We start from the raw sequence: 11,426 nt of genomic DNA on the forward strand, positions 1-11,426 counted from the left end.
TTTCAACGATATAAACGACCAATGGGAGCAAGATATTTCAAAACCTATTGTGTTTTCTCCATTCTGTGTAAAAAGTGTAGATTTATATCTTGCCGTTTTGTAGAAAAATTTCTGCTGAGGAGTGTGTGAAGATTTGCGGCAACGGGTGAAGCCTGAATTATGGTTCTGCGTTAAATCGACGGTGTGACGCGTTTCGAAATATCTAGATCCCATTGGTCGTTTATATCGTTGAAAGAAAATAGAGGTTATAGTAGGCTACGTGAAAAGGAGTTCTTTGTATCTGCACTCGATTGCTCTTCCTCCGGAAGACCCAGATGTCTGGCACAGTAAAATTGACATTGAATTGCAAGAACTGAATTTGAATTGTGACAGTTTTTTAATGCAATTATTCAAGTTGAGCAATTCAAATTCAAATATAAATGATTCAAATTCAGTTTCTAGTGGCACATATTTCTGGCACACCCCACATATGCATTTTTTCAGGGGAAAGTGCTAAAATCCACTGTGCACCAGACTACCGGGTATATACTCAGCCCTTTTAACAAGAATTGTTGTTTGATGACTGAAGACCAGGCCAGACCATTTGTTTCCGTTGCAGACTTGGAGAACACCCATTCAAGCCTTTATTTCTTCCACAGTTGACTATTGCAGTGCCCTTCGGTGTGGTACAAGCAGCCAACCCATCCAAAGACTGAACCTGATGCTGCCCTTCACTGGGGGCAGTATTCAAATTGATTTTAAAATTTTACTGCTAGTATTTAAATCTTTACACGGTCTGGCTCCTGCACGGTGACTGAGCCTCCTTTGTATGGACACATTGAACCCTTTTACATCTCTTCCTGAAACTCGTTGGTACTTGTTGATTCTTATTTAGTTTTGTTAATATTCTAACTCATATTTTACATATTCCTGTTGTAAAGTGCTAACTGTGTTTATTTGATGAACCTGACCTACCAACACAGAGCAATTAAGAAGTAGATATTTTAAGTATCTGTTGTTTCCATGTGTATGGGATTCTTTGACTTATTTAAATGTTTTTAAGTATCAGCCTAATAAACACGTATCATTTGCAGACAGAATATTTCACATGTCGGGTGGAATAAGCAGCCAAAAAATATGACAAATATTACTTCAACATTCAAGCCCTGCAGTCCTTTCACTATGTGCAACCCAGCTTTAAACTAAACGCTGGATATGTTTACTTGAATGATTTATTGTTTTACAAGGAATTAAAGGGTTCAATTTAAGGTAATGGATTTTTTGTGATCTATTGATCAAGTTTAGTCTCATTCAGTGAATGTCTGCCCATCCCATGTGTACACTATCTTAAAAAAAATGGTCTTCATGCACAAACTGGAGACAAATAGAGGAGGGGCAGCTAACCCCACCCCAAAACTATTACAAAATAATCAACAGGGTGAGGGTTCGAGCTTGTGTACATGAAAGTTTGGGGAGTGGACTAGAGGCTTTGGGAACGTTAATGAAGAAGGGCGTTTTCTCAGGAAGTACTGGAAGAAAGAGGGTCGCTCACTATCTTATCAGTTTTAGATATCAACAGATGTTGCGTCATCCAGCATTCCCTTACCCTACCATTACCTTTTTCATTCTCTTGAGTCCTGCTCTATATGATTTTCAGTCTAAGGAAGCTATAATCATCAAAGTCTGCTCCACATGGCCTATAATTATAGAATAAATAAAAGCATTAATCACAGCCAATAGCTGCCTCATAAAGTCTAAAAAGCAGACACTGGCAGCCCTCATGATGTTTGCCTGGTTTTCAAGGGATTAGGGTATTTTCTGTGGTCTGGTGCAGTTTCCTCTGGAGTGGCTAAAGCCACGGGGCCTGTAAAACTCATGTTTCAGATCAGCTTACCAACCCTTCTCTGCACCTTGTCACAGAGAGAGACTGAAAACACAAAGTTTACTCATAGCTCAGGGGCAGCCTGGAGTGTCAGTGATAGTGTCGTAGGTTCGGTTTGACATTGGCCCTGTTACTCTGCTTCAGCTGCATTGCAGACGATACTGGGATGCTATGGGCCTAACTGTGTAGTTAATCTAAACTACCAAATGCATCATGTGTCTTCTAGTCTCTACACAGCTTTGCACTTGTGGATTTTGAAAGCTCACAATAATGCTTGAGGGGGTGGGTGATGACTTTACAGTGACAACAATAAACATTATATGCACGAGATGGAATGTGTCAGTTCAACGCTGGAAATAATCTTACACCTCATTTCTCAGCTCCTGCTCAGTTCAAGGATCTTAAATCTTAAATCCTCCTTCTCCCCAAGCAAGAGGGCCTGCTTGACAGGCCGTTTTAGTATGCACAGGGAGCCTCTTACCAAGGTAGCGTGAGCAGGAGGAGAGAATTGTTGGTCTCCTCCCTGTGGAGCCCACCTCTTCCTTCAAGCCAGAGGCCTCAGGTTGTCAGTTCTTCCTCACCTACAGATGGGGATGTCACATCTCTGACAGGCGTCTCTGACAAAGAGGGGGTCTAGACTGATCTGCTATATTAGCGATCAAACAGCTGACTTCAGAACTCGTAAATCTGTTTTAATAAGTATCAATTCACTTTACTCATACTAAACAGGCCGCTGCTATAAATGAATCCAGGGGGAATATCCTCCACATGCTTCCTCTCGCATATGAGATCAAACTCATAATTTTCAGTTTCTTGTTTTTAGTTTTACCACTTGCCTTTTGAATTAACTGCATGCACCAAACCCCATCCAAGGCGGAAGTGAGCTAATTAGAGCATGAAGCAGCAAAAGAAGCAATAAAAGAGTGAATGATGTGTTTATTAATTTGTCAGGTGACAGGAAAACATACGACGGAGTATTAGGGCCAAACTAAGACGAAAGAATTACGAGAATAAAGTCATAATATTACGAGAATAAAGTCGTAAAATTACGAGAATAAAGTCATAATATGATGAGAATAAAGTCGTAAAATTACGAGAATAAAGTCATAATATTACCAGAATAAAGTCGTAATATTTTGAGAATAAAGTCTTAATATTACGAGAATAAAGTCTTAATATTAAATATATTACATATATAACTTCACAAGATGCTGCTCAATATTCCGAATTTTAACACAGGGAGAAGACTGCTCTTCCTGTTAGAATTCTCATAAATTACCACTTTATTTTCATAATATTACGACTTTATTCTCATAAATTACGACTTTATTCTCGTAATATTACGACTTTATTCTCGATAATATTACGACTTTATTCTCGTAATGTTACGACTTTATTCTCGTAATGTTACGACTTTATTCTCGTAATATTAGGACTTTATTCTATTACGACTTTATTCTCTCAACATTACGACTTTATTCTGGTAAATTTACGACTTTATTATCATTATATTATGACTTTATTCTCGTAATTTCCATTTTTTTTTTGCCTTAGTTTGGCCCTAATACTCCGTCGTAAAAACATGATGAAGTTGGATGTTAATATTGGTCAATATATTCTGGTGTTTACATTTTAGTATTTACCGTACTTGTATTTTATAATACTGTAACGTAATGTGTAGAAATGTTATGCACTTTTTACATTCTACGTAATGAATAACTTTTCTATTTCATGAAATCCTGTATTGTCCCAGTCAACAGCAGATTATTGATATCATCAGGTCTATTTTAGAAATAATTATTTCTAGCATTATCGACCAACTCTTATGGATGGAAGAAGTGAATCAATTGCAAAGAGTTTATGAAGCCCTGAAAGAGCCTCAAAGAGAAACTCTGATGTTGAAGTTGCTGTAGCTGCTCCAATTTTTGCGTGCACTTTGAAGAGCTCAGCCACTGCACATTGCATGCCCCTCTGTGTAATTGCAATTTGGTATATCTGCTGAAATGAGGCTCTGTGAATCTCACTAAATCTTTAGCTGGAGTACTAACCTTCATATGAAACATAAATCCACATTAAATAGCCCATAGGTGTCAGCGAGAGGAGAGATGAATGACTCAGGAACACGCACTGATTACCATCTGTCTTTCGACAATCATCACTGCGGGCTGACAAGACATTCTTTAAGACGATGTTTACTCGGTGCACTCCCAGAGCTTGCACATGCACACCAAGGGTGAATATGAATGTTACAACATGCATTATAGATCTGAGATCACAGCTCCAGCAAAACCTATCTGTGATGAAAAAGAAGCTGTTTTTGTTTTATCAGGCCTCTCCGCTTCCCTTATCAGCTCATTTGCATAATTAACAGAGGCTGACGCCGGCCTCACGAGCAACTGCCACAGTGATTTCTCCAGCCTGGATTACTGTCCTGCATCATTAAAGTCTGACCACTTCACTGCAGGTGTTTAAAACTTAATTCAGGGTATACCTTTTAAAAAAGAATACCACTGTGCTCAAAGGTAGCGGGGGTCATATGAACTTAATGAGAGATGAAAATAAACACATTTGAACTACTGTATGTCACTTGAACTTGAACAAGGCAGGAGAACGTTGAACTCTACGGTCAGAAATATGAACATAAATCATAACCTTGGCTGCGCATGTGACTTATGTTTATTTATTATGTACTACTGAGCAGCGTAGTCCTAAAATACTACAAAACTGCCTTCCGTTCAGATTTCTCTTTAGATCTATCTGTGCTTTGCCAATAACCACCATTCCCCTAACATGGAGCAGGTTTGATGGAGGACTTTACAGCGGAATGAGAAACAAAGTAGCAGGCAAAGTAGCAGCCTTTGAATTGTGAAAAATCTGACTAACACAATTTTCTTTGTTAGAACCTTATATTTTAAAGCTTTTCCATCATTTCAGACTGTCATGTTGGATTTGTCACGTTTGTCTCGGTTGGATGAGAACCTGCCAGTAAACTCCAGACGGTAGTCCAATTAGTATCTGTTTTGAGGAGGTTTATTACAACAATATCCATAGGAAGTAGGAAAAAAATGAGAACTAGTATTAACTGCATTTTCTATGGTGTAAAATCTGTGGCTTAGTACTGAATGAGTACCAAATAGATCAAGGATTGTCCGTCCATCCATCCATCCATCCATCCATCCATCCATCCATCCATCCATCCATCCATCCATCCATCCATACATCCGTCCATCCATCTTCGTCCACTTATCTTAGGATTGTTTTTTGTTTTTTGTTTTTTTTTTAATCAAATGAGTATCTTCACTGTAGATGTTATTTGGAAATGTCTTGCTAATTATGTTAACATTTTTTTCGGCTCTGTTCAAGTGTCGCGCTAATCAATGACAGAGTGACAGTGAGCACCTAAATGTAATTCATCATTCATGTTATAGTCTTGCCCTTTGCCTGTGACAGGTCTAGAACATCCACGATGAAACAGAAGTGCCTTGAAGTGTTTTGCTTACCTGTTACTCATGTTAGAATCTCTTTCAGCTACAGCGTTGTGACGTTCATGCCTTTGTCATTACTTTGGTCACCATTAAACTTTGATATTATGCCAATCTTTCATTAACAAAAAAAAACGTTGCTTCATTCCTTATATAAATGAAACTAGACATTGCTTTTAAATATTACACAAAGCATCTATGGGACACAAACTGGAAACAAACCTCTTCTGCCACATATTGCTGTGGTTCTTCTGGCAGGAAATCCAATACAGAAATATTACTTGGCATTAAGATACTAATGTAATATAATTGGGACAGCTGCTTGTACAATAATCTGCTCAACACGACGTGTGTGTGTGTGTGTGTGTGTGTTAGTGTATTCTGGTTGACATGTGAAGGTCGGCTGGGTGAATTTAACAGGATTTTTAGAAAACTGCAGCAAAGGAAGTAAGTTGTTAAGGACCTCTACTGTTTTCCTCTCTGCTTTTAAATGTTATCCTTTGCTCCTGGTGTCTGTTTTACACACACACACACACACACACACACACACACACACACACACACACACACACACACACACACACACACACACACACACACACACACACACACACAGACACACACACACACTGTGGGGCTGCATTGAATGCTCTCTCTTTCAAATGTAAACACTCCTAACAGTGTTTTTGTCTCTTTCTCCATCTCTGCAGGCTCACTGACAGTGTCCATCACAGACATGCGTGCTCCAGTCGTCGGGGGCTCTGGAGGGGTCTATGCTCTGTGCTCAGCGCATCTGGCCAACGTCGTCATGGTAACTGCTATCATAATCATCATCATCATCATCAGCTCCCTTTTGATGCTTAAGAGCAATTTTCAGTCGATGAAATATGAGCAACATCTGCCAACATACACCCCTTACCTCATTGCAGTCTATAGTCCTAAGACTTTTTTTTATACTTATTTAAAGAAAATGTCATCTGGATCACATGAATGTGATTAAAAAATGTCTTTAGATGGGATCTCTTATTATGTCATCAGCAAAATTAAGATTTAGTTGAGGATCATTGATAAGTAGCTGTCTCCAAAGAGCTTCTTTTATTGCTACTGTACCTACTGTATGTTAATGAATGTGCATTGATCATTAAGGCTCTTTTTTTGTGTACTGAGTTCAATAAAAAGAGCTATTGCATCCTCTTGAAGCTGCTCAAGAGCTTTTGTTTTTCAGCATCTATGAGAAATGCCTCCCTCTTTCTCTTCAACTCTCAAGGCGGTCTTAAATCTGACCAATCACTTTAACTAATGTTCACTGTGAGCAGCAGACATGCCAACAGGGATGGAAATCAAAGTGCTCCGACAGGCTCACAGCAAAGCGTGCTCGTTGCAGCAAACTATTTTCTTTGTAGTGTTATGCATGATGGCTGTTTGGTTTTTTTGTGGGGAAATCCATACCAGGCGCCTCTTGGGCTCTGCTCTGATGACTTCTTGTCTCCTTTTTTACAGTAAATCTGGAAGCTTTGTCTGATATTAACCTAGTAAATTCTATGCCATCTGCCATCTAGCATCATCTTTTTGTTCACTCAAAAAGCATTATAGGGTTCAGTGGATTTACAAGTGCTGCTCTGTGCCCTAACTTCCCAGAAGCTCCAGCTTTACTGTCAAAATACATCCTGCAGCCTTGTGGTGGACAAGTTCAGTCTTTGACGTTTCACTTATTTTTAGAATTAGTCAATTAAAAGACATAAAATAACAACTTTTATTTCAAGTTGCAAATGATCCACTACTAAACCTCAAACACACACGTGTGATTCCTCCCGTAGTTCTCCTTTCTCCATTTGGTGTATGATAACAAGATCTGAACAGGCTGACTGGATCGGCCGTGTGTCGGTTAAAGATTTCCCTTGTCCATCCTGTTAGAGCAGAGGCACGTCAAAGCAAATTGCCTCCCTTCAGAAGGCAGTAACATCACATCACTCCCAGCTGACATCTCTTCTGCTCCTCTCTGCTGACCCCCCATATTATCAATTATTTATTTGTAAAACTATTGGAACAATATCTGCGCTGCCACTGCGTTCTTGGTTCTAACGTATGGTCACAGTAGGTTTTATTTATACATTTCTCTTAAATTTTACATGACATTCTCCATTTCTTCTTTTACTTTGAGGAAGAAGCGACTCTGGCGCTGGCTCATATTCCCACTGCCAGGGACTTAAGAAAGGATTAGTTTGGTGCAGTTATTCATCCTTTGGAGTAAATGTGTCAGAATGCCTTGTTCTTTTTACCCCAGAGAATCACAACGGTTATTCATTGGCACATTCTCCCGCTCCCTTAAATTATCTCAGCCCTAATTAATAGAGCACCACAGGGTTGAAACCATTAAATGGAGAGCAGCCAGGTGTATAATTGCATCTCTGTCTTGTGTAAGTGCTACCACTTCTCTCATATGGGTATGGATGATCTTTCTGTGTGGTCTCAATATGTTTTTCGTCGAGAAACTGAGCTATTTCTTACAAGGCCGTTGACGTATGTGTTGTTGTTGGTGTCGTGATCGTTCTGCGCTGACAAAACACTTTTCCTCTGTGTTGCAGAACTGGGCCGGGATGCGCTGTCCGTACAAGCTGCTCCGCATGATCCTGGCACTAGTTTGCAGTATGTTCTCTCCATTCACTCTCAAAACACCCTGCGTCTCTTTTTCTTAAAGCTGAATTCATAATTCACTCGTAAAATATGGACTGTTTGGAGGGTTTTTTACACCATAGATCATGTGCTCCCAGTTCAGCACAGAAACAAATCCGAATGAAGATTAAAACAGTGAGAGGTGCCCTGTTGGACATGCTGCTTTGTTTTCAGAGTGTTTGAGACATGCTACTTGTCCATTTTCTCCACACAAGGGCCATACACTGCGACTGTCATTAGTAAGCAATATGCTCCCTCCATCTGTCCCAGGCCTGACGCCCCCAAACTCTGCTGGAATGTTGGATTTCACGTCACAGTTTTGCAAACAAGGGATAGACATTTGAAACTCAAATGTGACAAGTTGTTTGCTTGTGCTACTGTGAAAACCAAATAATTGTTCTCCCTAGGTTTCAATGCTGACTTCTTATTCAGACAGAGACCTTTGAAAGGACAGCAGAAAATAGCAAATAACATTTGAAAGCAGTTTTTACATAAAAAGATCCACTAAATCCTCCAGTGACCTTCATTTGCAGAGGCAGGTTTTGAGGAACAGTTCAGTATTGTCTATAAATCATCTCTGGGTCCTAATTTAATTTTAGAAGCGGGTCTATACAAGGGGACAGGGACTCAGTTTCTCTGAGGTAAAATGAAAATATCTTCATATTTAAAGACAAATGCATTTGTTCACCAAATAAAACCAAATAAAACCGAACCTTCTGGACCAATTAATGTTTTTGTATGAGTATAAATGCGCAAATACAGTTGCAGAAATATGACCTATGTCATTTTGAATGCCTGAGCACTTATTGCAGGCATTCGTCAACAGATAATAACACAGTCATGTTTAACAGCAACGAACCTGTGTGGCCATCCTAATTCTTTTATTTAATGGAACGAATTACTCTGGTCCCTTGGGATTTGACTTTGATTTCCCCAGTGGCAGCAGCATCGGTCACACAAGACACTGCCTGTGGATCCTGTTGGATAGGCTTACAAACAATCTAAGAAATAAAACGTGATGTAAGCAGAGCGATAAACAAAATAATATCAACAAAAGATATCCAAAATGGTTTGGAGTGGAATACGAACGCCTACGTCTGCTGTCAATGACTAGTTGGTTTTTTTTTGTGCTGTTAAAACTAGTTTGTCCAAGGTGTTATTAGCAATTCTGCAGCCGTCTTGGTTGTTTTGAATTGTGGCTGTTGGACGCTCTTGTATGAGTCATTGCATAAAGCCCGCCCACCAGTTTATTTGGTACATTCGGTATTGTGAATGGGAGGATGAGGATGGAATAATCCCAAAGTGAAAAAAAACTTTGTTTTCGTTCCTTGTCTAGATCAGGGGTCGGCAACGCAAAATGTTGAAAGAGCCATATTGGACCAAAAACACAAAAAACAAATATGTCTGGAGCCGTAAAAAATGAAAAGTCTTGTATAAGCCTTAGAATGAAAAACACATGCTGCATGTTTCTATATTAGTTATAACTGGGGGAACATTTTTTTTTTATCATGCACTTCAAGGAAAAAGTCGAAATGTCGAGAAAAAAGTCGAAATGTTGAGAAAAAGGCAAAATATTGAGAATAAAGTCAGAATGTCGAGATTAATTTTGAAGTACAATCTCGAGATAAAAAAGTCGAAATGGGAAAAAAAAAGTCGAAATGTCGAGAAAAAAAGTCAAAATTTCAAGAAAATAGTCGAAATGTCGAGATTAAAAAGGAAGAGAAAAAGGAAGAAAAAAAAGAAAAAGAAAAAAAGAAGAAAAAAAGGAAAAAAAAGGTCAAAATTTTTTGAAAAAGCTCCAGGGAGCCACTACGGCGGCGCTGAAGAGCCGCATGCAGCTCTGGAGCGGCAGGTTGCCGACCCCTGGTCTAGATAAACAGAAGACTCCAGGAAGTCTGTGGTCCCACAACAAAGACCGGCCAACTCAGCTCCTGTTAAACATTAAACTGATGTACTTATATTTTCTCTTTGTTTAGCTTAAACAAATCAGATGTAATTAATTACTGAGCTTTAAAGGTAACTTTCAATGGCTTGAATCAAGGCGTAAAGGTCAAAGTTCAGGTGACCTGGCTACAGGAAGGCAGGTATGACTATGACAACTGCAGAGTGATGGCGTCCCAGAGCCTAACAATCATATATTCTGTATCCAGCTTGACCAGCTCCACAACTATGTGCCTTGTTTCCTTTTTATCATAGCAGACAGGAGGACATTTAGGAAAGATGAAGATGACCCCCATCCTCCAGTCATTACTGTAGAATTTTTCAAACTGTGTTGTAACTAGGGTTGCCACCCGTCCCGTAAAATACGGAATTGTCCTTTATTTGAGAAAAAAATGTTGCGTCCCGTATTGAACTAATACGGGACGTGATTTGTCCCGTATTTTCATTAATTTTTACACCATATTCTAGTTGAATTATTGAAATAAATTAACTTTTACACCCTATTCTAGTTGAATTATTGAAATAAGTTAACTTTTACACCATATTCTAGTTGAATTATTGAAATAAATTAACTTTTACACCATATTCTAGTTGAATTATTGAAATAAATGAACTTTTACACCATATTCTAGTTGAATTATTGAAATAAATTTACTTTTACACCATATTCTGGTTGAATTATTGAAATAAATTAACCTTTTACACCATATTCTAGTTGAATTATTGAAATAAATTAACCTTTACACCATATTCTAGTTGAATTATTGAAATAAATTAACTTTTACACCATATTCTAGTTGAATTATTGAAATAAATTAACTTTTACACCATATTCTAGTTGAATTATTGAAATAAATTAACTTTTACACCATATTCTTCACCTGTAGGCTATATCACATCTGGGCTGATGTTGACATACAGTAGCATAGGAGGCTATTTCAGTTGCTAGTATGGCTGGCTGTCTGTACAGTCATGAAAGTTCAATGCTATTAAAGCGCTTTAAACTTTAAATCAAAGCATTTTGTTTTTTCATATAAAATAAACACATTTTTATTCAGTTTAGAAGTTTAGGGGCTTTTTTTTGGCTCCTGCGCTGCTGAAATCAGGGCGTCCCTTATTTCTATTTCTGAAAGGTGGAAACCCTAGTTGTAGCCCAAATAAATAGTGAGCTAGTGAGCTGCTAAAATTTGCTTTAAGAAACTGCTTTCATCTTGACACCGTCTCATAGAGTTAAGGCTGTGTAACCAAATGGTAATTGTCAGGCCAAAGCCTCTATCCCCCAGCCCTGTGGGATCCCTGCTTAACCTCCGCAAGGAAGAGTCGGCCTTCACAGTCTTTCTTTCTCACCTGCGTGTGGCAAAATAATGCAAATGTAGCTAACACTTACAGCTAAGTCTCTCCCTCCAGAGAATAAAAAGATGTGCTTCCTAGAATCTTGAGCTCTGCATAAAATCACTCTGTCTGAACAG

General features: G+C 38.7%; 1 protein-coding gene across 3 annotated transcripts in view; it reads left to right on the top strand.

Annotated features, from left to right (window-relative positions):
• rhbdl1 (rhomboid, veinlet-like 1 (Drosophila)) overlaps positions 1 to 11,426 on the top strand; it is a 68,245-nt gene that overhangs the window by 52,013 nt on the left and 4,806 nt on the right. For all 3 annotated transcript variants that reach the window (XM_061708149.1, XM_061708147.1, XM_061708148.1), the window contains exons 6-7: positions 6,054 to 6,154; positions 7,929 to 7,989. In XM_061708149.1, coding sequence (XP_061564133.1) covers positions 6,054 to 6,154; positions 7,929 to 7,989 — 162 coding nt within the window. The remainder of the gene's footprint in view (positions 1 to 6,053; positions 6,155 to 7,928; positions 7,990 to 11,426) is intronic.

This window comes from Cololabis saira, chromosome 19 (genome assembly GCF_033807715.1).
Source record: "Cololabis saira isolate AMF1-May2022 chromosome 19, fColSai1.1, whole genome shotgun sequence".
Lineage (NCBI taxonomy): Eukaryota > Metazoa > Chordata > Actinopteri > Beloniformes > Belonidae > Cololabis > Cololabis saira.